Source organism: Myotis daubentonii, chromosome 11, assembly GCF_963259705.1.
Source record: "Myotis daubentonii chromosome 11, mMyoDau2.1, whole genome shotgun sequence".
Lineage (NCBI taxonomy): Eukaryota > Metazoa > Chordata > Mammalia > Chiroptera > Vespertilionidae > Myotis > Myotis daubentonii.
This window is the reverse complement of record NC_081850.1, coordinates 64,706,876-64,734,864: the sequence shown is the minus strand read 5'-3', so window position 1 is coordinate 64,734,864 and position 27,989 is coordinate 64,706,876. Positions and strand designations below refer to the sequence as shown.

Below are 27,989 nucleotides of genomic sequence, written 5' to 3'. Positions count from 1 at the left end.
TGATGGGGCGTCGCCTTCCCTGATCGCCAGGTCACCTCCCGCCCCTGAGGGCTCCTGGACTGTGAGAGGGGGCAGGCTGGGCTGAGGGACCCCCTCCCGCCCACCGCTCCAGTGCATGAATTTTCATGCACCAGGCCTCTAGTGTTATATAAATGGGATCATGTAGTATGGAATCTTTTGAGGTTAGCTTTTTCACTCAGTATAATTTCAGAAGTTTCTATTTTAGGGAATACAGGTTAATGATTATGACTTTATGTCTTAGATAAAATGATATAAAAATGTCTACCTCCCAGATTTACCTAATAAATGGTCTTATTTCTGACCTAAACTGGTATTTTTACATTGCTTTTTTGTCTCAAGAAGTCCTAACTGTAAATATAAATAGGGTAATGTTTGTTAAATATTAACTACCACTGCATACTAGAATACCTTAAGGTAAATGTTCAAAGTTGTATTTTGTCCAAACATCATAAATGTGGGGGGTATCGTTTATCAGATAAAGGTGTTTCAGAGGAATTTCTTAGACAAATTAAAATAAAAACACAAGGAAGGCAAAATGTTAGACAATTTATAAACTAAATTATTATGACTGTTTTTATTGATTTCAGAGAGGAAGGAAGTGGGGGAGAGAGAGATAGAAATATCAATGATGAGAGAGAATCATTGATCGGCTGCCTCCTGCACACCCCACACTGGGGGTCAATGGAGCCCAAAACCTGGGCATGTGCCTTGACCGGGAATTGAACCAATAGCCTCTTGGTTCCTGGATCAATGCTCAACTGCTGAGCTACACCGGCCAGGCTAACTGTCTTACATTTCAAAAGTATAGAGCAATTAGCAATACGGAATGCTACCTTCTTCACCATTAAGAAACAAGCAGTACACAGAACATAAAGCTTCCATGCCACGCCAGGTCATGTGAGTGATATTTGATCACTCAGAAACTCAGAAACTTTTACCGAGGACATGGTTTTTCCATGCCTTCTGAATTCTGGAATAGCCAGGATTCTAAAAGTAGTCCTAGAAGACCTAAATTCCATCCTTTTCCCTGTTTTTGAATCACAGGGACTCACAAACCTATGGAGCTCAGTCCATGAGAAGTCTTGAATTTATGACCAAAAATTAGGGAAGAGAGAGAGGTTTCACCTTTTTGTTTTCTTTGTGAACTGTTTTCTTGTATCTAGGCTTCTGTTATTAAAACTACATGCTAAGTGGTTAGGAAATGTCATACAGTTTTGTTCACTTTAGTCAGGTACATTGTCTTTACAGTGGAGACTTTTCAGAGTTATTGTTAATAATAAGGACAATGAATTTCAGACAGACTTTCACATTTATCTTTTTTATTTTTGTTAATTCTCATACAAGGATATTTTTCCATAGATTCTTAAAGAGAGTGGAAGGGAGGGGGAGAGACAGAGAGAAAGAAACATCAATGTGAGGCACATCAATTGATTGCCTCCCGCATGTGCCCCAAGCAGGCTGGGGATTGAGCCTGCAGCCAAGGTATGCCCTTGACAGGAATTGAACACGGGACCCTCAATCAGTGGGTCGACACTTTATCCACTGAGGCAAACCAGCTAGGGCAACATTTATTTTTTAATATTGAAATTTGTTAGCTATCTTAAGGAGTAGGGCTAAGAGAAAGACAAATCTTGTTTTTTAAGTAAAGTATAAATTGACACAGCCTTTTGGGAGTCATTTTGGCAATATTTATCATATTTGAAAATGCTTATACTCTGTTCTGCAATTCTACTTCTAGGAATCTATTTTTTCAAATATAATCATATGTATGCAAAGATGTTCAGACATATGTGATATTCTTTGCAATATTGTTAGTTATTTTAAATAATTAGAAGCAATGAAAATTTCCACTATTTTGTAAAATGTTAAATCATGGTACATGGAACTATGAAATACCATGCAAGGTTAAAAAAGAATGAAGTGTATGAAAAATACTGATGTGAAAAAAAAATCTCCAAAATTATCAAATGAAAAGAGCAAATGAAAAATGGTGAGGGTTTGGTTTGGAAGGATGCATAGAGAATTGTTATACTGGTTATCATGGGCAAGGGGTGGCTTGTGAAGAAAAATAATTATAACTTTTTAATATTTAATACTTTGAAATTTTCAAAATGAGCATGATTATATATATATTTAAATATATTTTTATTGCCTGTAGAGAGAGAGGGAGAAGAAAGAGAGAGAAATATCGATGTGAAAGAAAAACGTCAATCAGTTGCCCCCTACAGGGATGGAGTCGGAGACCTGGGCATGTGCCCTGACCTGAATGGAATCTGGGACATTTTTGTGTACAGGAGGATGCTCAAACAACTGAGCCACACCAGCCAGGATTATCATTATATTTTTTGTATAGTCAACAGAATATATCCCCCAAACAACAACAGCAAAACTGTTATCAGCTACTTATCTTGCTGATATTTTAATATCCATCTGGCAATTTCCAAACTGCAACCTAATATTTGGCTTAACATACAAAACAAAATATAGTCGACCTTTTGGAAAGAGGGACTGAGATCAGATACAGTACCTTAAAGGTACCTGAGATATCTGAAAATTGTTTTTGACCAATAAATAAATAAACAAACTGAACCACAGAATCCATTCAACCATGAAGGCTGGAACCTGATTTTCTGGGTACCCCTGCAGTGCTTGACACATAGTAAACAATAAATATTGGCTGAATGATGGATAAATAGCTCAAATCTTTTTAGTAGCACCTACTTATTTAAAAGCATACCTGTGTGACATTTCTCTCATCTTTACAGTTCAATCTATATTTCTATTTCCCTTCTTCTCTAAAATCAATTTAAAAAATTTAAATAAATAAAAGCATACCCGTTACTTGCGCTTCTTGTCACTTGCTTTTCAAATTGGGGGGCAGAGAGGGAGCAGCCCTTTCTTTCTGCTTAGGAGGCTAGGAATTTGGTCCAGGACAGAGTTTAGTGGCTCACGTTTTGGTGACCTGTGCCTTGAAAGCATCATTCAATTTCAGAACTAGATAGAAGAGGGAAATTATATAAATTATATATATATAATATATTACGTAAATTTATATATAATATACATAAAATTATAGATATACATAATTTTGCTCAAACCAGAGGAAAAGGCTCTAGTAGTGGCTGTGAATATGGGCCAATCACCGCACTCACGTCTAAATCTTTATGTGAAAAACGGGAATCACTCCCTCATAGATTTGTTGCTTGTTTTTTTTTTTTTTACATGGAGAAAAAAGGAAAACTTTTATAAAATGCTGGCATTAGGGTGGTCATTCCATATTGTGCAACGAATGTTTCAAGATAAATTAAATCTGTGGGGTCGAAAAGCCACCGAAGACTAAAACTACAAAAAAAAAATCAAATGTTCCCCAATTCGGTGAAGTCTCTTTAATCTCATTCGCCGTCATCGCAACCACACCTAGCGGGCAGGTGCGGGTCCCACCGTCCACTCCCAGCGCGCAGCCGGCGGGCCCCGCACCGGCTGGAGTTCGCCCCCGCGGGGGTCCCGAGCCCGGGCTTCCTCGAACGGCAGCGCCCGGGACGCGGAGGATGACAGCGCACGCCTGGCTCCGTGCTTGGCCAGGGCCGAGCCGCCGACAGTCTCGCCCACCCGGGATAATTACGCCGCGGTTCGGAGGCTCTCGCGGGACGTCCTTACCTACTCTCCGGAGTCGGGTTCCCAGGTTTTCCCAGCCGGTAGAGGGAGGTACCGAAGCCAGACGGCCGAATGCGGGCGGGAGGGCGGGGCGGCGCAGCGGGAAGCACAAGGCGCGCGCTCCCGCGGACGCCGGAGGGAGACGGCGGGCGGGGCGCACGCGCGCGCCGGGGCGAGGGGCGGGGGGCGGGGTTTTAGGAAGCCCGCCGGCAGAGGGCGCGCTGGAGCCGGGCTGGAGGCCGGCAGGGGGCGTGGCCAGGGGAGGGCGTCAACGCCAGGGGGCGGGGCGGGGCGAGGCGGGGACGCGCTTGCGGGGTGGGGAAGGCGGGGGCGCGGCGGTGGCGGGAGCGTCCCTGGTTTCCGCCCCTGTTTCCCACTCTCCTTCCACCTCCGACCCGCCGGGGCTGTGGACAGGCTCCGCTGGCCCGTCCCCCGGAGCCGCCCCGCTGCTGCCGCTTCCTCCCTCCGCTCGCGGTGAGCCCGGCAGTCTCCGCACTGTGCGCTCCCCCGTCTGGGCCATGGATGGGTAAGTGCTCGGCGGTGCGGCGGTCGTGCGGGGCTGCGCTTGTCCCGCTTCCTTTCGGCTCAGGTCCGGACGCGCCGAGGCCGGGGAGCTGGGTGCGGCACCGGCGGTCGGAGGAGCGGCCCCGGCCGAGCCCGACGGCCGGGCTTCCGGGCGCCTCCTAGGGGAGCTCGGATTGCGGAGGGGCGGTCCGCCACCGCCTCGCCTTCCCCCCCGTAGGGCGCCCCCGTAACATCCGCCCCTCACACCGGGAAGTGGAGGAAAGCCCGGTGGAGCCGCCCGGGGGTTGGGGGCCGGCCTCCGCGCCGAGGGTCGGGGAGCCCTGCCCTGCCTCTCGACACTTCCTCTCTGAAAATGGTGCGCGGCGCTGGGGGAGGCGGAGGCGGCGCTCGGGGCGGGCGTCCTCCCGCTTGGGGAGTTGCTGTTTACCGGCGAGGTGGGGCGAGCGCCGGAGCTGCCCCTGGCGGGGAGGCGAGCGGCCGCGGGGAGGCGGACGGCGAAGTGCACGCGTCGGTACACGTCTGGGCGGCGACCCGCTGCCGGAGCCAGGGCCCCACGCGGGTTTCGGCGTGCGGGGGCACCGGCCGAGGTCCCCGGGCTTGTGCCGGGAGCTGAGTTAACGATCGCTGTACACCAGGCGTTTGGAGAACCGTGGCCGCCTCCCCCCGCCCCCAGGAAACTTCGTGAACCCCCCTGCCATGTATGCAAAATATTGTATAAGTGCCATTTCCGGAGAGCCTTCAAACGCTCTAAAAGTTAATGAGGTCTGTGATCAAAGTCAAGAGATTTAGAATAACCGACATAAATATTTCTCTTGGGGACTCAGCGATATGGGGTGGGACCCGACAGATATTTTCATATTTATTTAAGGAAACAACTGGATGAGGATCTTCGTGAATTGAAGGTCGTAGTATATGTACATCAAGAATTTTAAAAAATGCCCAGCTCTTATTAACACCTGCAGATCACTTATGTAGGCATTCGAAGCTTTGTTGGGACTTTGACGTGCTTTTGATGATACGATTTCTGTAAACCCCTCGGTTGTAGAATATGCAGAACTTGTTTGAAACAGTAAAAGCCGTGTACATGTTGCCAGATAGTCGATGATTGCTGTCATGCTGTGTAAAGACCGTGGAATCTTACAACAGCTTTTACCTTCATTGGATTTCATTTATCCTACTTTCGTAATAAGTCTAAATGCTATATTGGATTAACTCATTTGAATGCATATTGTGCGCTGCTAAGAGACATTAGACAAAGTTCAGTTTTACATTTCATTTATGGTTGGATGTTCTTTCAAGTGTTTTTTACTTAATTAAAACTTTATTGTTTAATTGAAGCTTCTCTGGGAGATTTGTTGAAAACTCATTATGTAAAATTTGCTATTTTGTGTAATTATTGCCACTGGTTTTAGTTAGGAAGGCTGTGAAATTAGTATTTCATTATGTATAGTGAATTGTAAAGCGGCTTGACTTGAGATATGAAAGTAGGTTAGGTTTTTGTATTGGAAAATTTAAAATAGAGGGTAATATAGAGGACTCTTGGGTTATGCGTTTTGGCTGTTAGGTTGTTGGACAACATGAAGTGCAAGCTTACTATTTTGGACAGTGTTTTAAGTTCTGTTCACTCTATATGCGATTTTAGAGCTAATAATGAGTTTAATGATTTAAATAAGGGCAATAAGGTACTGGAAGGTAAGTTCATTTGGGAGATCCAGTAGGTGCATGATTTACTTTGTAGCAAGACCTATACCACAGTCTTTTTTTTTTTTATGCACAAACATCAGTTATTTATCACATTTAAAATTTAGACAAATGAATTTCAATTTTCAAAAGTCTATAAGGAAAAATAAATCTACATGGTTATTGTTTAAAACAATTGAATTTGCATCATTAAACAGTCCAAAGTCATAAATTTGCTTACTTTTATTAAGTAATGATATTGTGTGTTATTAACAATGTATAGAACTTACAGTTTTCTTTTAAAAGCTATGTAGACAAACTTAAGGGAAGACAGTTTCTTTGGAGTTAGAAGAGATGGATTTTTGTTCAGCAGAACTTTATAGAGGTTTTTACACCTTGGTATTAAGGAATGTGGTTTTGACACAGTGAATTTTGGCTTTCAGGAGGCTAATTAAATTTCTACATTTTCCCATAGCCTGAAAAAGGTCCCTTTTCATTATTTTGAATAGTTAGAAAACAACAAACCACCAGTCAACATCTTTCTAGTTCCCCCTCAAATCCCACTGTCTTGTGTGTGTGTGTCTGTGTGTGTGTTCATTTCCTCTTGAGGTAATTTATATTTAAAGTTTTTTCCTAGTTAACTTTTATTTAAATATACAATTTATTTTAAGTTAAATTAAGTGTTACTATTCTTAAAGTTTTATATTTGTTTCAGATGTATATCATAGTGGTTAGACAATTATATAATTTACCAAGTGATCCTCCAAGACAGATTTGATGTGGTAGACTTTATTTAAAAGCCAGTCTTTGAAAATTTTGATATCTGAAATTTGATGTGTTCTGAGAGACTATGTTAGCTGAATTTTGGTGAGCTCTTTGGGTGGTATATGCAAATTTGCAAAATAGCTACTATTTCTGTAAATCCACTCACTGGTTTTGTTTCATTTAAAATTTTAGACTAGTCATTTATACCAGTGATTTAAGAGAATGAACTTTGGTGATTTTGAGTTTCGGTTTGGATTTGTTAAAAAGAGGTAAATGGATAAACATAATCATTTTATTAAAGCACAACTATACTCTCCTAAATAATAAGGGAGAATTTGATTTATTAGTTGTTTCTTACATTTCTATTGAAGCTTTGCTTTTACATCATGCTTTTGCTAGGCTGTCCCATCACTTTTCTTTGTATTAACATTTCACAACTCATTGCATTCTTATTTTTATTATTTTTATTATAATGCTTTTTCTTTTTTTTCTTTAATCTTATTATCTGTCTTTTAAAAACTTGTTCTCTAACTTTGTTTTCCATTTTCTCTTTTACTTTTTCCATACAGTGTTGTTACAGATCTTATAGCAGTCGGTTTAAAGGTAGGAATCTTTTACTATCCTTTAATAAGCATTTTTAAATTTTAGTTTTGGCATTTTTTTTCCAATGGTGAAATCATCTCACCTGTTCATAAATGATATGTTTTATTGTCTGATAATAATCTCTTATTTTCACTTAGCTCCATACTACATGCTCTTATAGCAATTTTTGGATTTTACATATTTATTAAGAGAGGCCACAATATTATCTTGTGTATCTAAAATGTGAGCAAAAAGTTTAGCCCAAAGTTTCACTTGCACTATCATAGAGTGTGTTTATTTTGTTTTGTTTTAGCAAATGTAACCTAGGTTCAGATTTATTTTGCTATCATGTCCTTTTTTTATATCTTCTCTTGGGTATGCTTTATAAGTAATACAATTATAACAGCAGCCGAAGTTTCTTCAATTTCTACTATGTGCCAGCTGCTTTACATGTATTTTCACTAATTATTATAACAGTTCTTCAAGGTAGGTATTAATATTCCCATTTTAGAGATGAAAAAATAGGTTCAGAAAATTTGTATTCAAGGCATAGTGCACCAGAGTTTACCCATGTCTTCCTGGCTCCAGAGCCTGGCTCTCCACCCCACCCCCACCCCCTATTATACCTAGCTGCCAGTAATGAGGATTCTGTCTTAAAGGAGGAGAGCTGGATAATTAATATTTCTCAGTAACGCTCCTAAGTTATAAGTCATTTTAGTTTTATCAAAGTCTTCTCATTTATTGGATTCTAAAGTATAAATCAAGTCAGCGGTGATCAACAACATGAGGCTTTTACAATATAAATGGGCGTTTTAAGGTTCCCTTTAGCTAGTGGTTGGTATAGCTGAGTTGAGAACTTGGTTCTAGAAGCCACTTACAGTTCAGATCAGTGTAGAAAATAGAAAGAAATAATTCATAGTTTTATTATATGTATTTTATATAACATTGTTACATTACTTTTTATCTATCATCTCTCTCGCTAGCAGTTTCCACACTTCCCCCATTTGCATTTATTGGGTCTGTTGGTGACATTTATATTCTTAAAACACCTTAAAAAATAAGCATAAGTACAGCATACAGCATTTGAGAGTAACAATGGTATGTCCAAGATTATAATTGGGAACTGTTGCTTATATTATCTTTCGAAGTTGGTGGAATTACTTGCTTTGGCAAATTTTGAGCATATTTTATAACTTGAAAATAAATGGAGGAGCCTCTTTTGGTGGGATGTTTCCTCCCAGCCCCCCTTTGTTTTTTCCTGATATACTTAAGCCATTTTCTCATTTAGGGGTGATAGAGATTAGAAACTGCAGGAAGGAATATTTAAAGTGAATGTTGTTTTGGTCTTATCAGAAATGTAATTTATGATTCTAGAGTTTGGTAAAAACTGAATACATGAGGCATTTTAAAAACAATCATTTGGATTGAGGAATTATGCTTGAAGGATTGTCATGCCTGTTTTCTTGTGGAGAAAAATATATTTTGATGATAACTAAAAGAAAAATTTGAAGCCAGCTCAGGGCTTCTGGCTGAGCAGCACTCTCCCTGTGGGAATGCACTGACCACCAGGGGGCAGCTCCTGCGTTGAGCATCTGCCCCCTGGTGGTCGGTGCACGTCATAGCGACCTGTCGTTCCGCTGTTCGATCTGCATATTAGCCTTTTATTATATAGGCTATAAACCAAAATTAGTGAATTTAAATAAGTTTTTAAAAAGTCGGTTATTTATTTTCCTCTATTTGCTGTCTGAATATAATGACTAAACAAATAGTTGTAGCCAGTGCCAAGAGTGGATTCCATATGTTGCTTTTCAGGGGTCAAGAGTTTGGGATCTTTGCTCATACTTGATATTGCCAGTCTTTACATTAGCCATTCTAGTGGGTTTAACTAGAATTTGCGTTAACCTTTTGTACTTGCACCCTTTCATGTGATCTTTAGCCATTCACTTACCATTTTTTTGTGAATGTTGTCTTTTGCCTATTCTTTTCAAGTAGGTTTCTTATAGATAGCATATAGTTAGGTCTTTTTTAAGCCACTCTGACAATCTCTGTCTTTTAGTTGATATATGTAGACCACACTTCAGGGTATGATTAATTTAGTTGGATTAATATTTACCTTTTACATAACTGTTTTCTATTTATTGACTTGTTTTTATTTTCTTCCCCTTATTATTTTTTTGCCTTCTGGTTTTCATTGAATATTTTACATGATTTTTTTATCGTCTCTTAGCATATTAATTATACTTCCTTTAAGCATTTTTTAGTGGTGGTTGCAATATACATTTACAACTCACTTAAGTCCACTTTCAAGAAGTAACAGTATATTGCTTTGTGTGTAGTGTAGGTACTTTTTTTTTTAGAAATGTCAGTCATTTTATTTTAATTGGTACAATACTTTAGAGCATTCCCAATGCCTTCTTCTTGTCCTTTATGACATTGTTATTCTTCATTTCACTTAATCATATGTAATCATATGCAATAATCACCAAATACATTGTTAATATTATTGCATTAAATGAAGTTATCTATTAGATCATTTAGGAATAAGTATAAAATAATTTTATTTTACCTTCATTTATTTCTTCTCCAACGGTCTTTCTTTCCTTATGTAGATCCAAGTTTTTGATTTATATAATTTTGCTTCTCCCCAAGGAATTTTTTAAAACGTGTCTTGCAGAATCTACTGACAATAAATTCCTTTGGTTTTTGTCTGAGATAGTCTTTATTCCTCTTTTACTTCTTTTTTTAAAAATATATTTTATTGATTTTTTACAAAGAGTAAGGGAGAGGGATAGAGTGTTAGAAACATCGATGAGAGAGAAGCATTGGCCAGCTGCCTCCTGCACACCCCCCACTGGGGATGTGCCCGCAACCAAGGTACATGCCCTTGACCGGAATCGAACCTGGGACCCCTCAGTCCCCAGGCCGACGCTCCATCCAGTGAGCCAAACCAGCTAGGGCTGCTCCTTTACTTTTGAAGGACACTTTTTATATAGATTCTAGGTTGGTGGGGTGTTTTTTTTTTCCTCCCTTAACATTAACTTTAAATATTTCACTCCATTTTCTTACTGCTTGTATGGTTTCTGATGAGAAAGAAACATTTATAATTCTTATCTATATTCCTCTATAGATAAGGTGGGTTTTTTTCCCAAGACTTTTCTCTTTGGTTTTGGTTTCCTGAAATTTGAATAATATGCTAAGGTATTTAAAATTTATTGGGGTGACAGTGGTTAATGGGATCATGTATGTTTCAAGTTTACATCTCAATACAAGATCTGTATATTGCATCTGTGGGCACACAAATGCATCCCATTCTTCGCTAATGTAACTGGTATTTTATTGTCAGTATGTAAAATACATTGCATATTGACTTTGTAACATGATATTGCTATGTTACTAGTTGTTTGTTTTTTGTTTTGTTTTTTTTATCAGCACAGAAGTCTTTTTTATTTTTTCCCACTTATCATGCCATGAATTCATAGGGAATGGGTTCCAGCAGCTCAGGCTCCTTTCCATTGGTTCTCACAAAGTGTGCTTCTCTGGGTGGAGCAGGCTGACGCTTCAGTTGAACCCAGGTACCTTTCTCCTTGGCTTCCTTCTTTTTCTGATCATTTTCCTTCACACGTTTCAGGAAGCTATCTCGACTCTTAGAGTGCTTAATATGCTCAATACGTACATTAATTCTCTTGGCAAGAATCTAGCCCTTAACTTGCTTGTTCACAATAATGCCCACTGCATGCTGGGTGACATTGTAGACTCTTACAGTTTTGCCCTGGTAACATTTGTGGGGCATTCCTTTTGGAACAGTGCCCATTCCCTTGATGTCCACAATATCACTTTTCTTGTAGATTCGCATGTATGTGGCCAAAGGAACAACTCCATGTTTTCTAAAAGGCCTAGAGAACATATAGCGGGTGCCTCTCCTCTTTCCCTTTGTGTTAGTCATTTTGGTGAATTACTGGAAGATGGCAGTTCTGGCCGAAAGGCTGTTACTAGTTTTTTTAATTCCTTAGAATTGTTTTGTACATGATCATGCATCTATGAATATTATTTTATTCATTCCTTATCAATCTGAATAAGTTATTTTATTTCTTGTCTTAATGTAATGTTTCGGACCTCCAGTATAATGCTGATAGAGATGTTAACATCCTTAATCTCATTCCTGCTTTGAAGGGAAAGTAGTCAGTCTTTGTTAGTTGTACATTTTTCTTAGGTGCCTTTTTTCAGGTTCAGAAAATTCTTTTCTATATCTCATTTGCTATTTTTGGGTATCATGAATGGATGTTGAATTTGGATCTTTCAAGATTTGTATATTTTAGCTAAGATTTGTATATTTTAGCATAAAGTTGTTCACAATATTTCCTTATCCTTTTAATTTCCCTTGGATCTGGAATGATTCTATATTTTTAGTCCTGATATTAGTAATGTGTGTGGTTCCCTCCCCTCCACCACCTATTGGTCTAGTTAGAGGCTTTTCAATATTACTGATCTTTTTAAAAGCCAATTTTTGGTTTTACTTCTGTATTGGTTGATTCTTCTGTTTAATCGGTTTTACTCTTTATTATTTCCTTCCTATTTATGTTGGGCTTAATTTGTTTTTCTTGACTTGAGTTTTTTTTGTTTTGTTTTATAGCCTAAAACAACATTTATTATTGTTAAGATTTATCTAACGTTTTCTGTGAGTCAGGAATATGGGCCTGCCATAGCTGGGTCCTCTGGCTCTGGGGCTAACCAAGGTATTAGTAGATGAGATGTTGCAGTCATCTTCTGGGGACGAAATCTACTTCCAAGCTCACTCAGATGGTTGATGGCAGAATTATTTACTAAGTCAAATGATTAATTATGAAGGTAAATTATGAAGATAGAATTTTTAGACATGCATAGCCCTAGAACGTTTACTTTCTGTTTACCTTCATTTAGGTAGTTGTTTTAAGGATGTACTCCTGTAAACTAAGAACAAGGAAGACAGAACTTAAAAAAAAAAATTGAGCCAATCCAGAATAATAATGAAAAGAAGACTCAAGTTAACAGCTGTTCTGAAGGCCTACAAAGCATTCCAGATTGACACAGGAGGAAAGAGGGTTTTAGGAAGGAGATCTTGGGAAGAAAAATAGGGACTAGGTAGAATGAATGGTGTCATGAAGATTTTGGGTAAAATTTGATGGCATAATAAAGGACAATGATATGAGGAAAATAAAGGCAGTTAAAAATCTCATGGAAAGCAAAACTGAAAAGAAAATCATGGTCTAACTAGGAACCAAATTAAGAGTATAGCCCTGGCCAGGGTGGCTCACTTTGTTGAACATCATCTCATTCACCCGAAAGGTCACTCACTGGTTTGATTTCTATCCAGGTGATGGATTCAGTCCCCAATTGGGGTATGTACAAGAGGCAACTGATCAATGTTTCTCACTCTCCCTCTCTCTAAAAATCAATACAAAGAAATTGAAAGAATTCATTTGATCTTGATTCTAGGAACAATCTTTCAAGTGATCTTAAGGTTGTAACAGACCATAGAGTAAAAAATGAAGTATGTCAGGGTTACATTTCCTTACATAGTGATAACAATGTAAATGTTTATGAGTTTTCCACTTTGAGTCAACCTTTGGACAGGACACGAATGGACAAAGCCCAGAATACTGCTGTTGCAGAGCAGAATGTAATAACCATAAAAAAATAAAATAACAGAGGGAGGGACAGAAGGAGAGAACAGATTACTAGCACTAATAGCTTTGTCTTTCAAAATGGAGAATCAAGAAATAATTTCATATTGACAGAATAAGCAATAAACTGTAAGTATAGTATTTAAAGTTCAACGATCTGTAGTAATAATAGCATAATATGCAAATTGACCTAACAGCAGAACGACTATCTGGACGACCTTCTGGATGACCACGCTGTGACATGCACTGGCTCCAGGCCAGCTAAGGCAGGTGCAATGTGATTGGTCAGGGGGCCCTGCCATCACTCCATGACCTCCCTGCAGAGGGAGGCCCAGGCCACCCTTTGTGGGGTGATTGATATGGGGGCTCTGCAATCGATTGCCCCAAAGAGGGAGGCCCAGGCCATTCTCTGCGCGGTGATTGATTGTAGAGCCCCGGCCAGGTGGGCAGGGCCTCCCTCTACTGGGCGATTGATCGCGGAGCCCCCCCATCAGTTGCCCCAAAGAGGGAGGCCCAGGCTACCCAGCCTGCAGCACTGTGGTGAGTGGGCGGGGCCTCCTGGCTGGTGGCCACAGAGGGAGGCCCATGCCACCCGGCTGGCAGCACTGTGGCAGGTGGGCGGGGCCTCCCTCTGTGGGATGATCGATCTGGGGGCCCCACAATTGATTGCCCCACAGAGGGAGGCCCAGGCCAGCGATGCTGTGGTGGGTGGGCGGGGCTGCCAGCGATCACCCCTCAGAGGGTGGCCCAGGCCAGGCAAGCGATTGCTCTCCACACCTGTTGCCCACAGAGGGAGGCCACCGCCCACAGAGGGAGGTGACCGGTGGCAGGGGGGTGGGGCCAGCTGCCGGCAGCCTGGGGAAGGAAAGCCCTGATAGGCCCTGATCACCGGCTGGGCCTAGGGACCCTACCGGAGGGGTGGAGGGGTCGTGGCTTGCGAGAGGATGCAGGCCGGGGTTAGGAACACCCCCCCCTACACACACGAATTTCATGCATTGAGCCTCTAGTAGTTACATAAGAATTAAAATTGCTAGCATATATTTCAAACAGGACAGAAAAAAGGAAGTGTAAGAGATAAATTTTAAAGTTTTCACACTAGAGGTTAGTTTATTTTTAAAGTGATAAGTCAGAAGTAGTGTTATAAGCATATATTTTGGTTATGTAGATAACCATTGGATAATTAAATTGTGTAAAGATTTGGATATGAGTGGAGAGACTTGCTTTTATCATATAAACTCCTTTGTAACGTTTGATGTGTTATAGTATGTGTATTTGATAAAAATAAAATTAATAAGTTAAAAGAACAAGTAATTCAACAAAAAATAAATTTAACTACGTGTATATAGGGAACTTTTGTTTCTAGTGTTATTCCCCCACAGGTAGCAATTTTATTAGTTTTTTTGCTTACCTGTCTAGTACCTTTTTAATGCAAATAAAGGCAAATATACATATTTTTTCTTTCAATTTTAATACAAAAGGTAGCATATTTATACTGGTCTGTGGTTCTGCTGTGTGGTCAATTTGCATATTATGCTTTTATTATTACAGATCTTTGAACTTTAAATACTACACTTACAGTTTATTGCTTAGTTTGTCAATATGAAATTATTTCTTGATTCTCCATTTTGAAAGACAAAGCAGTAATCTGTTCTCTTCTTCTGTCCCTCCCTGTATACTGGTCTACATTTGGATTTTTTTTCACTAAAACATAAGGAACCTTCCTCAACCCCCTTCACCCCCCATTCTAATTTTTAACAGCTGCAAAATATTTTGTGGCTATAGAAGTTATTTATTAGTTCCTCTATTGATGGACTCATGTTAATGTCCAGTATTCTAATAAAGTTTCTTATGAATAATTGTGTTCATCTGTCATTTTACATATATGCTGTTGTATTTGGGAAGTGGAGTCCCAGCATGGGATTGCTATATCAAAGGTTAAAGGTGTCTCTAGGTAAATAATGACAGATATACCTCCACTAGGCTAGTACTATTTTGCGCAGTACAATTCTTGCCAAGATTATCCTGTTGAACTTTTGTTTTTCTTCCGGGCTTATTGATGATAAATGTTATCTCATTTTAGTTGCATTTTTTTATGGGTGACATAGAGAATATTTTTATATCTTTAAGGGATATTTTAAATTCCTTGTCTTTGGGATGCAGGTTCTTATTTTTAATTTTTCTGTCGGCTGACTTTTTCTTTTCAACTTTTAGAAACTTTCTATAAATTAGGGAGGGAAAGTTGGCCTCTGTTATGAATTGCAGATATTTTCCCCAGTATGTCATTTGACTTGCTTATGAAACGTTCTGCCATGTAGGTGTTTGATTTTTGGATTATTGAAGTTAGCAGTGGTAGTAGTAGTAGTAGTAGTAGTAGTAGTAGTAGTAGTATAGCTCTAGATTTAGAGTCATATGCTCTCCCATTCAAGGTTATGAAGGAACTCACTGTTGTTTTCTTAATACTTGTATGATTGTTTTTCACATTTAGATCTTTTGTTTTTAATCTTTATTGTTGAAGGTATTACATAGGTCCCCATTTTCTCCCACTGGCCCCTTATTGCTCGCCGCCATCCCCCACCCCAGCCTTCCACCCCCCTATTGTCTGTGTCCATGGGATATGCATATATGCATACAAGTTCTTTGGTTGACCTGTTCCCACCCACCCACTCCCGCCTTCCCTCTTAAGATTTCAGTCTTATTTAGATCTTGATTTATTTAGGTTTTATTCTAGTGTGTGGCATGAGAATAGAGTCAACTTTATATTTTTCCAAATGGCTACCTAGTCCAAATAACAGTTAATTATAAAGTCCATTTTCTCCTCTGTTAATTGATGATATACTCTCGTATACCTTTTGCTAATGTAGCACCATGACCTTGGGTATAAAACTGGTTATTCTAATTGTCAGTTCACCTGAGATAGAACACTAAGACAGAGGAGGGAAACTTCCTTTTAAATAATATATGTTAAATTCTTTATGTATATTTTTGCCTGGAATCCTCACAAGAACACCATGAGAAGATGTTTGTATTTTTCCCATTTCAGATGTGGAAACTGCGATACAAAGATAGCAAGTAACTTAGTCATCACATAGTAAGAAGTAGAGCCAGGATTTGAATCCTGAAGGTGTGACTCCTTAATTGAGCTGTGCCCTATCTCTGGTCTTATGGAGGCAACAGGGAGCCTCAAGTTTTTTACTCTTTCAAATCCTTTGCTAATGCAGCAGCAACAGCATGACTGTGGAAATAGAATCTTAACTAAAGAAGTGTGTCTAGGTTCCAATCTTACCAGAGAGCTGCTTATTTTTAAAAAAATAAGTAAATAAAGACTAGCTTAGCCATTTGAGCTTGGCAAGTGCAGAAAATAGTTTATGTATCAGGCTAGAGACTGTTCTTAGAAAGGCTGCTTATAACTTTACAAGGTTGGCCCTTGGTTGGAATACAGTTTTACAATGATAAGTAAGATAATCATTGTGCCTAGACTGTGTAAATAGTGTGGTTTATACTTTCTTTCTAGGAGTCTGGAAATTTGGTACATGCTTGGTAGGGAGTGTCTATGTGACCAGCCCCCAATAAAAACCCTGGGCAGTGAGTCTCTACTGACCTTTTCTGGTAGATACCGTTTCCACGTGTGTTATCACAAATCATTGCTGGAGGAGTTAAGTGTAACCCATGTTCTCTGGGAGAGAACTCTTAGAAGCTTACACCTGGTTTCCTCTGACTTCCCCCATATGCCTTTCTCTTTTGCTGATTTTGCTTTTTATCCTTGCACTGTAATAAGTCTTAGAACACAACTATATGCTAGATTCCGAGAGTGCTTTTTAGAGAATTATTGAACCTGATGGTGGTCTTTAGACTAATTCTAGTCACTGACACTAAATGTTTGTTGTGATTTGGGCAGTAGGGGATGTGTCTGTGCATGTGAAGCGGTGGAGAGAGGGAGAGAATGAATGAATGTACACAGAATATGAGAGCTCTATAACTTTGGGAGGTTAGGAGCCACAGTAGCTGGGACTAACAGCAGAGGAGAGTTTTCTTCTTTACATGCAGAGGAAATACTGGCAGAGTAACTGGTTTCTGCTCAGTCGCTATTGCAGATCAGAACTTCATTCAGCAGCTATATTGCTAGTGATGACATGTTGGAGCAATAGCATCAACAGCCAAGGAGCAGTAGTAGTTGAAGAGAATCCACCTTTTAGACTAATTCAGCACTCTTGAGATTTCAGAATTTGTCATTCAAGAAAGGGTTCTTGCTTAAGAAAATAAGATTTTTTTCTGACTAGTTGTATACAGTCTTGGGTGAAAGAAGAAATAGCCAAATAAATAATTAGTCATAGGTTTCAACACCTTTCTCAGTTATTCATAGAATAAGTAGAACATCAACATTCTGTTCACCAGCTCCCCTCCAGATTTAAAAAAAAAAGGGGGGGGGATTTTATTCCTATCCTGCTAGGTATCAGTATACAAGAAGTTATTTTAAACGGAAACTCTGCATATCTATAATATTAGACCAATTTTGGTGAAACTCTATGTAGTATCACTTTTATTTCTGTTTATGGAAAAATATAGTAACAGCAGGATGAACATGTTTTCTGTTCTGGGAAGTGTTCACAAAGGTTCATAGACTATCTGCTAGAATTATAGAGGAGGCAAACTATCTTGGTTTCAATTTCAGTATTTAAGATACTTTTCTTTAAAAAAAAATGATAGTTATAGGATCATGGAAAATTGTGAAGTATTGCCCTAGCTGGTTTGACCCTACGGAATGAAGGGTCCCTGTTTCGATTCCAGTCGAAGGCACATGCCCAGGTTGTGGGCTTGACCCCCAGTAGGGGACGTGCAGGAGGCAGCCAATCAGTGATTCTCTCTCATCATTGATGTTTCTATCTCTTTGTCCCTCTACCTTCCCCTCTGAACTCAATAAAAATCTATTTGAAAAAAAATTGTGTAGTATTTTTGATAATCTCTTTTTTATACTTATAGTATCTTGATAGACTAACACAAATGATCTTATTCTTGAGTTTCATATCCATTTTAGGTATGATCTGAAATTTAACCGTGAGTTAATCGTTTATTTTCAGAATCTTTCTTACATGTTATTTTAGTGGCTATTTCTCAATTGTTTGGATTGCCTTTTATCATATTAATAATCTCACTTTAATGTTAAATAAAACCACTTCACATCAAATTTGATAATGAAACACTTTATTTGTGCTGCTTAATTACAGTATTCTTTTGCTTTGTTGGCCCTGTGTATTTAATTATTCTTCAGCAGGAGAGAGCTTCAATAATTGATACTTGAGGCAGTGAAGCTGATTGGTGTGTTGACTTAGCCAGAGAGCTAACATGTCCACAGAACAACTGCTGTACTTGTGTAAATTTACGACATGTTTCTAAGGAGACTGTTGATCTAGCATTGTTCATGCACTTTCCCTCTCACCCCCACCCCCATGTCGTCTTTATTATTTGGCTTGTTAAAGCCTTTTATATGATGGTAATTTGTTGACCTGTGGTACAATCTTTTTTCTCTCTCTTTTTAACAATTTCCTTCTCTTGGTCATCTATAGTCACTCATCCAACAAGCTTTTCTTTCTTTCTTTCTTTCTTTTTTTTAATGCTTTCGTTCTGCTTATCTTCCATCTCTTAAACCATGATCTCTTATAGCAGACTTAGGAGAGAGGTACTTAACTTTACGTAGGTCTGCATTGCATTTCCTATACTATAATGGAAATTACCTTTCAGACACTTTTTGCTTATCTATGAAGGGATGCCTTCTGGACCACCATTGTATAGAAGGACAGTGAAATTACCTTTCAGACACTTTTTGCTTATCTATGAAGGGATGCCTTCTGGACCACCATTGTATAGAAGGACAGTGAAATTACCTTTCAGACACTTTTTGCTTATCTATGAAGGGATGCCTTCTGGACCACCATTGTATAGAAGGACAGTGAGAGGTGATGGTGTAAGATAGGGATAAGCTCTGAGAATGAGCTTTGATATTTGACAGCTTGATCAATCTTTTCTGCTCTTGAGAGTTGAACATAGGTGATGGTAATGACTGTTCTAGGCTAGCAAGAAATCTCTCAAGGAATCCTCTGGCTCAGAATGATATATCCCATCATAGTTGTGTGTGTGTGTGTGTGTGTGTGTGTGTGTGTTTTGTTTTGTTTTAAACTTTTATTTTAAAAAAATAAGAGTTTCACAGCAAGTTGTAAAGATACTATATAGGGAGGTATTGTGTACTGTTCACCATTTCCCCCGATTAAGATGGTTACATCTTATACAATAAAAGCCTAATATGCAAATCGACTGAATGGCAGAATGACCAGTGGAACAACCGGTTGCTATGATGCGCACTGACAACCCGGGAGCAGACGCTTAACACAGGAGCTGCCCCCAGCCCTCAGGCCCCAGGCCAGCCAAGGTGGATGCCAGTGGGGGCCCCCCCAGTCGCCTTGCCGGTCACCCCACAGATCCACCCTGATTACCAGCCAGGCCTAGGGACCCCAATTTCGTGCATCGGGCCTCTAGTCTTAATTGTAACACACTATCAAAACAAGCATATTGACATTGATTCAGTGCCTTTGCATAATTCTGTTTCATCTCATTGCTTGTGTAGATTCATGTAACTGTCACCACAATTAAGATATAGAACTAATTCATCACCACAAATATCTCCCTAATGGTACCTTTTTATAATCATATACCCATTCTCCCCACAACCATCTCTGCCCTCTGGCAACCATTGGTCTGTTTTTTATCTATAATTTTATCATTTTGAGAATGTTATATAAATACAATCATATAACATGTTTTTGTTTTGAGCATATGAGCTTGTGATATTGATATGTACAATTAGGTGTTTTTTTTAAAATTTCAGTTGCAGTTTACATTTAATATTTTGTATTAGTTTCAGTTGTACAGCATACTGTAGTTTAGTTTTTTTAAAAACCATGAAACTGTTTCCAGTGGTATTTTACATTCCTATCAGTAATACATGAGAGATCCAGTTTCTTGCACATCCTTGCCTACATTTTATAGTCATTTTTAATTTTAATTGATTAAGTATGTGGTGATATGGTACTATCGTGATCTTAATTTTCACTTGAAGTGATCTTTTCGTGGTTTTAATTTGCATATCCTTTTTAAAAAATATATATTTTATTGATTTTTTTACAGAGAGGAAGGGAGAAAGAGAGGGATAGAGAGTTAGAAACATCGATGAAAGAGAAACATCGATTCAGCTGCCTCCTGCATACTCCCCACTGGGGATGTGCCCGCAACCAAGGTACATGCCCTTGACCGGAATTGAACCTGGGACCCTTCAGTTCCCAGGCCACTAAACCAGTCAGGGCTGCATATCCTTTTTTTTAAAAAAAATTTTTTTAAATTAAATCTTTATTCAGATTATTACAGTTGTTTCTCTTTTTTCCACCCGGTTCCCATCCCATACTCTGCCCTTACCCACTCCCCCCCCAACTGTCCTCGTCCATAGGTGTACGATTTTTTTCCAGTCTCTTCCCGCACCCCCAACACCCCTTTCCCCCAAGAATTGTCAGTCCACTCCCTTTCTATGCCCCTGATTCTATTATAATCACCAGTTTATTCTATTCATCAGATTATTTATTCACTTGATTTTTAGATTCACTTGTTGATAGATTATGTATTTGTTGTTCATAATTTTTATCTTTACCTTTTTCTTCTTCATCCTCTTCTTAAAGAATACCTTTCAGCATTTCATATAATACTGGTTCGGTGGTGATGAACTCCTTTAGCTTTTTCTTGTCTGTGAAGCTCGTTATCTGACCTTCAATTCTGAATGATAGCTTTGCTGGGTAAAGTAATCTTGGTTGTAGGTTCTTGCTATTCATTACTTTGAATATTTCTTGCCACTCCCTTCTGACCTGCATAGTTTCTATTGAGAAATCAGCTGACAGTCGTATGGGTATTCCCTTGTAGGTAACTGTTTTTCTCTTGCTGCTTTTAAGATTCTCTCTTTGTCTTTTGCTCTTGGCATTTTAATTATGATGTGTCTTGGTGTGGTCCTCTTTGGATTCCTTTTGTTTGGGGTTCTCTGCGCTTCCTGGACTTGTAAGTCTATTTCTTTCACCAGGTAGGGGAAGTTTTCTGTCATTATTTCTTCAAATAGGTTTTCAGTATCTTGCTCTCTCTCTTCTTCTGGCACCCCCATAATTCTGATGTTGGTACACTTGAAGTTGTCCTAGAGGCTCCTTACTCTATCTTCATATTTTTGGATTCTTTTTTCTTTTTGTTTTTCCGGTTGGGTGATTTTTGCTTCTTCATATTTCAAATCTTTGACTTTATTCTTGGGATCCTCTAGTTTGCTGTTGGATCTCTGTATATAATATTCTTTTTTTTAAAAATATATTTTATTGATTTTTTACAGAGAGGAAGGGAGAGAGAGAGTTAGAAACATCGATGAGAGAGAAACATCGATCAGCTGCCTCCTGCACATCTCCTACTGGGGATATGCCTGCAACCCAGGTACATGCCCTTGATCGGAATCGAACCCGGGACCTTTCAGTCCGCAGGCCGACGCTCTATCCACTGAGCCAAACCGGTTTCGGCTGTATAATATTCTTTATTTCAGTCAGTGTATGCTTAATTTCTAGTTGGTCCTTTTTCATATCCTTGAGGGTCTCACTAGATTTGTGGAGGGTCTCAGTAAATTTATCAGTGGTTTCTAGAAAATTCTTGAAAATCCTTAAAAGTGTGGTTTTGACCTCTATATCCAATAGTTTGCTTTCCTCCATTTCTGTCATTTGTGACCTATTTCTTGTCTCCACATTTTGCCTGCTTCCCTGTGTTGATAGAGTGGCTTTGTGTGCTCGGTGTCCAATAGGGCCCAGTGGCTCAGCCTCCCCAATTACCTGAGGTGGACACTCTTGGTGCACCCCTTTGTGGGCTTTGTGCACAGTCTTGTTGTAGTTAAGCCTTGATTGTTGTAGGTATCACTGGGAGGAATTGATCTCCAGGCCAATTGGCTGAGAGAATCAGCTGTGTCTACAGTGGGAGAACTGTGCTGGAGACACTCTTCTGGGGCAAGACTTGCTTTAGTGAGGCTTTGGTGCTCACTGAGTCTGCCCCCTGAGTGTGTCCCTTATGGATCTGAGGAGTTATAATCTGGCTAGACCAACTCTGACCACTGGGTACACTGGCTCAAGGATCTCTAAGGAGGTACTAATTTAGCCTCTGCTTGAGGCTACTTAACACATTGTATGCGGGAAATGTATTTATACGTTTTATGTATTTATACGTTCTACCAGTTTAGTAGAGCGTGGGACACGTATTAATACGTTTTTTATAGACTAGTGGTAGAATGCGGGTAACGTATAAATACGTAAACTAAAGTTATCGTAATTTTACTGAACGTTGCCATTTGCGCAAAAAATAAGCCACCTGTTAGCGCGCGATAAAAACTACCCGCAAACAATGTTTTAACAGGAGCTATAGAGAGATCTGCAGATTCCTCTTCTTTGTTTGGGTTTTGGAGGTGTCCAGATGAGGCCCAGCTGTAAAGCAATGCAAGCTGCTGTGGGGCCTTGGGCCTTCTTTTGGATGTTCTGTGTCTCTCTGACACAGCTGCAGTTTGTTAGGTAATTTTAGATTGCAAAGGGCCAGGCCATTCATATACAAAAGTCTCTGCTCACAGTTTGGGTGGGGTGGGGTCTCAGGGAATCAACAGGGCGGAGCAAACAGCTATGGCTGATCCTCAGCCCTGCCCAAGAGGCCCCGGGTTTCAGTGTCCCGCCGTAATCGCTGTAAGCACCTCTGAGAGAAAGCCGCCCTTGAGTTCCACCCAATGCCAGACAGTCCAGTTTCTCCCCGTATGAATCTGGGTCCCCAGAGACTCCCCCGGAACTGGAGTTCAGAGCCGTCAGGAGCTTGAGACTCCTTCCCGATTGAAAAAGACAACCTCGTCCTCAGTTGCCAACCCTTTCCGCATGTGCCTCCATACCTCTGCACTTTATTTCCACACCTCCTCTGAGTCTCAGTGTGCTTTTCTCTTTCCTTCTAGTTGTAGAATTTCCACTCAGCCAGCCTTCCTGTGGTTCTGGATGATGTCCATTTTGTCTTTTAGTTGTATTTTTGAAGTGGTTGTGCGAGGCAGCAATTTCAGGTATTTACCTATGCTGCCATCTTGGTTTCTCCTGCATATCCTTTAATGATTAATAATGCTAAGCATCTTTTAATATGCTTATTGGCTACTTGTACATCTTGTTTTGCAGAAATACCTGTTCAAATCATTGCCTTCTTAAAAATTGGGTATTTGTCTTTAATTATTGAGTTGTAAGAATTTGTATGTTCTGAATACTAGTCCCTTGTCTTATAAGTACCGCGCGCTAACCGATTGCGCCACTGGAGCTCCGGCCCTGAATACTAGTCCCTTGTAGGTACAAGATTTTCAAGTATCTTCTCTAATTCTCTGGCTTATCTTTTCATTTTCTTGATTGTGTCCTTTGAAGTACAATAGATTTTATTTTTTATGAAGTATAATTTATCTGTTTATCTTTTTTTCTTTTGTCACTTGTGCTTTTGGTGTTAAAAAACCACCTCTGTAACCCAAATCCATGAACATTTACCTCTATGTTTCCTTCTAAGAGTTTTATAGTTTTACATTTGGTATACACTCTTTTTGAGTCAATTTTTGTATATGGTGTGAGAAAGGTATACAACTTCCATCTTTTGCATTTAGATATATAGTTTTGATGTATAATTTAGTTTTGACTATATTTTTGAACTCTCTTTAAATGCAATAATAGCATGCATCCCTTTTTTAAAAAACATTTTTATTCATTTCAGAGAGGGAGGGAGAAGGAGAGGGAGAAGGGGAGAGAAACATCAATGATGAGAGCGAATCATTGATCGGCTGCCTCCTACATGCCCCCTACTGGGGATAGAGCCCACAACCTGAGCATGTGCTGTGACCTCCTGGGCCGATGCTCAATCACTGAGCCATGCTGGCTGGACATTCTTTTGTGACTTTTATGTTTGTGAGATTCATTTATGTTATTGTGTGGAGCAACAGTAGTTCATTCTCATTGCTATAAATTGTTGAATACATTTACAAAAGTTTATTCACCTATTTTATACTTAATGCCATTATGATGTTTCCAGTTGGCTAGTAGAAATAATGCTGCTGAGAACATTCTCAGATGTTTAGGTGCACATAAGCAGGCAATCTCTTGTGTGAATCCATAGGAGTACAATAAATACTTAGGGATCCTAGGATATTCCATATAATAAAATTTAGTAGATTGGGTCATTTTTCCAAAGTTGTCCCAATTTACACTCCCTCTACCAATATGTAATAGTTCTGTCACTTTACATTCTTATCAACGCTTGATATTTCAGTCTTTTTAATATTCTAGTATTTCATTGTGGTTTAAACTTGCATTTCCCTGATGACCAAAGTGGTTAGGCATTTTTTTGGTGTATGTTTATTGGATATGGTATTAGTCATTTCAATGTGGCTGAGAAAAATACATTTATTTACTTACCATGTTGGTGGTCCTTACATAGCTATACATGTTTTTGTTCTAGGAATCATGCTGAAAGAGCAGCCCCTGTTTAGGATATATTCTTGTTTCAGAGGTAAAGGGGGAAAACTAGTAGAAAACTACTATCTTTTGAAGATTCTGTTTGGATTTAGTGTAGGTCATGTCCATTCATATTCCATAGGCCAAGGCATATCTTAAAACCATACTCAGGGTCAGTAGACCAGGGAGGTTTCCTCCTTTCGCAGGAGGCATTAAAAGTCACATGGCCATTGTTGGGGATGAATTGTTTTTTCACAGAAAAAGCAGAGAGCACAAATACTCTGGAATAGTAACAAAGTCTACCATCTTATTTCTGAGGTGCTTGTTCAATTCTCTTGTCATGTTCTGTTATTCTTGACTGTTTCTTATTAATTCCTTGTGGGGAGTTTTTCCTCCTTTTTTCTTAGTAAGTTGTGGATATAAATCTTTTGTTGGGTATAGATAGTGAAGATATTTACTGTCATTCTTTGACTTGCTTTTTTAATCCGCTAATGATGTCTTTTGTTAAATAAAATTTTTTAAAGTTGAGATATATTTGACATATTTTAGTTTCAGATTAAGTATACAACATAATGATTCAATATTTGTATATTATTGTAAATGAAATTCTGAATTTCATTGTTGTCTAGTTTATTGATATTTTCCTTTATAATTGTTTTTGTTTCTTGTTTAATAAATGTTTCCCTACTCCAATATTATAAAGATAGCTATTTTCATTATTTTCTAGAGTCTTTATTATTTTGCTTTTTACATTTCAATCTGTAAACCACATAGAATTAATGTTTAGTTGACATTTTAACATAATCCTTCAAGTCTAGAAAAGAGCTAAAATGATCTCTAAGTGGTTTCTAAGATCAGATTAACTCAATTTACATATAGAAACATTGATACTAAATTCACATATGTATAGAAGGTATATCTGTTTTCTAATATAAAAACATGTTGGGCATATTTAAAATTTATTTTACCTTAGAGCTTACTTAATTTCTTTCTCTTGTCTCAAGCTGTCTTTATAAACTTATAGTGAAAGAACCAAAGAGAATAATTTCTAGATGTGTAGTACAGAAATTGTTTAAATAATTGTGTTTCTATTAAGCAAACACATTAGTAGTTTGCCTTTCTTCAGCAAAGACTGAAGTTGTTCCTTGCAGAAGAGGTACTAACATCTAAACATTAAATATATGTTGTGGCACTTTTGCTTCTCTAATATTTGTAGGATAGTTTGGGGATTAAGTTTTATCATCTAGTAGACCAAAATATTTGTTCTTAAAAATTGACCAAGTTAAGCAAATAGTAACATTTTAAATAGGTTAGTTTTAACACTGTGCACAGTATTTTTGTTGTTGTTAATCCTCACCTAAGGATATTTTTCCATTGATTTTTAGAGAGAAGGGAAGGGAGATGGAAAGATAGAGAGAAACATCAATGTGAGAGAGACACATCTATTGGTTGCCGCCTGCAACCGAGGTACATACCCTTGACCGGAATTGAACCCTGGACCCTTCAGTCCGTGGACCAGTGTTCTATCCACTGAACAAAACTGGCTAGGGCTGTGCATAGTATTTATTATCCTTCTTAAATGTAAACTTAAATCTTGGTAATAGATCTTCGGGTTATAATGAAAAGTCTATCTGACTTTTCCTTTGCCATTGACCATTCAGGTTTGGAATTGGTCAAAACTCTTACCTGAAAAATAGAGTAAGTATTTACTTAAATGGTAGTTTAAGAAATAGTACACATTAAAGATCATTTTGAAGATTAATGGATGGAAAAAATAATCAGTGAATAAAAGAATTTGGCCAATATAGAAATAAATTACATCTTTGTGTTCAACCTAAAAAAGAAGGTATCAAAAAACCAGAATTCTTAGGGAGTGCTGCACAAAATATTTGCATTCACATATATTACAAAAACTTGACATACTTAATATACTAAATATTCTTAATGTACTAAGTGTAATTAAAAATATACTACAGCCCTAGTCGGCTTGGCTCAGTGATTAGAGCATCGGCCTGTGGACTGAAGGGTCCCAGGTTCGATTCCGGCCAAGGGCACATGCCTGGGTTGCGGGCTCCATCCCCAGTGTGGGGTGTGCAGGAGGCAGCCAATCAATGATTCTCTCTCATCACATCATTGATGTTTCTATCTCTCTCCTCCCTTCCTCTCTGAAATCAATAAAGAAATATAAAATATATTTTATTTATAAAATATAAAAAATACACACACACACACGCACACACACACACACACACACTACAGAAGCAATGTCAGGATGGAAATCCTAAATATGGTTTCTGGTACTTCACATGTAGCATGTCAGAGGATTGGATTTAATCAAAAAAGGTTCAGGATTACGCCTCCAGTTATGTGATGGCCATTCTGTTTTTTAATAATTGTCATGTACATATTCAGTAATTTTTCTTTTCTGTAAAGTTCACTTCCAACCTTTAGCCTTTGTGATTCTTGAGTACTTCCCCAAATGCCTTGATATTCAGGTGAAGTAATTTACTGACTTTTATGTTTTCAGTAGTAAATATGGATCGTTATTTGAGATTTGTTTTATTAACAGACTATTACTCTTGCTTTTCAGCGGGGATCTGATGAGCTTCTTTCTTCTGGCATCATTAACGGACCTTTTACCATGAACAATTCTAGTCCTTCTATAGGTGTGTATGGTGAGTTTTCTTTTTTTTTTTCTTTTCAAAATCTGAAATGTCTCTTTCTCCATGGGTTTCCCCCCAATTTTTTACAGTGTTCTTGTTTTGCTCATCTTATAAACATGTCGAAGTTCCACTACCTATATATATAAAAGGCTAATATGCAAAGTATCCCCTCAGGAGTTTGACAGGGAGACCGGGAATTTGATCGCTCGCTAAGATGTGCGCTGACCACCAGGGGGTGGTGCAGAATGAAGGAAGGCCCCAGCTGGCAGCTGGGGAAGGGAGGTCCCAACTGGCAACCGGAAGGCCCCAATCGGCCCTGATTGCTGACCAGGCCTAGGCACCCTACCCGTGCACAAATTTCGTGCACCTGGCATCTAGTTTATGTATAACAAAAACTAAAATTTATTGCAGTAAAGTTCATATATGTGAAATTAAGAGTTATAGTTCTCATAAATTTTAAAGATTAATTTGGGTTTAATTTGATAATTCCTTTTTAGTTTGTTGTTCTGTGTGCTACACAGTTGTGATAAGGCTATCAATAAGTTGGTGACCCTTCACAATTGAGTAAAAGAACTAGGTGCAAAGTCTTGTAGTATTGAATGATGATGGATTTAGAATAGAAGTGTTAAAATTTTAATATGCCACATGATTTTTAAAAATTGAAACATACCTTGGGAGGGGAGGGGCTGGGAGGAAGGGAGTAAAGGGAAGGAAAATGGGAGATATCTATAATGTTATCAATAAAAATATATATATTTTTAAAAAATTGAAATGTAATTCACATCCCATAAGGTACCACTTGATTTAAAAATATTTTTGAAATTTGGAGACTGGAGACTGTAAAACAAGTTGGGAAAGTGTAACGCTGGAGGGAGAGTGAG

At 38.8% G+C, this 27,989-nt stretch overlaps 1 protein-coding gene, 1 long non-coding RNA gene and 1 pseudogene across 10 annotated transcripts in view; 1 reads left to right on the top strand and 2 right to left on the bottom strand.

The window, feature by feature from the left end:
• Nucleotides 1-567: 567 nt before the first annotated feature.
• LOC132212272 (uncharacterized) lies at nucleotides 568-4,851 on the bottom strand. Its single transcript, XR_009447700.1, has 3 exons — nucleotides 4,628-4,851; nucleotides 2,857-3,015; nucleotides 568-1,383 (listed from the first exon to the last, which is right to left on the bottom strand). It is a non-coding gene; the product is annotated as an uncharacterized LOC132212272 (long non-coding RNA).
• Nucleotides 3,994-27,989, top strand: part of PTBP3 (polypyrimidine tract binding protein 3) — an 81,832-nt gene continuing 57,836 nt past the window's right edge. The window contains exons 1-4 of one of the 9 annotated variants that reach the window (XM_059657661.1): nucleotides 3,994-4,201; nucleotides 5,246-5,388; nucleotides 7,215-7,248; nucleotides 27,036-27,111. In XM_059657661.1, the coding sequence (XP_059513644.1) occupies nucleotides 27,087-27,111 (25 nt within the window). In that variant the 5' untranslated portion in view covers nucleotides 3,994-4,201; nucleotides 5,246-5,388; nucleotides 7,215-7,248; nucleotides 27,036-27,086. Of the gene's footprint in view, nucleotides 4,202-4,944; nucleotides 4,963-5,245; nucleotides 5,389-7,214; nucleotides 7,249-27,035; nucleotides 27,121-27,989 lie in introns of those variants that run through there. The other 8 variants (XM_059657659.1, XM_059657656.1, XM_059657654.1 and 5 more) reach the window with 8 other exon arrangements.
• On the bottom strand, nucleotides 10,625-11,205 carry LOC132212271 (large ribosomal subunit protein eL21-like; annotated as a pseudogene).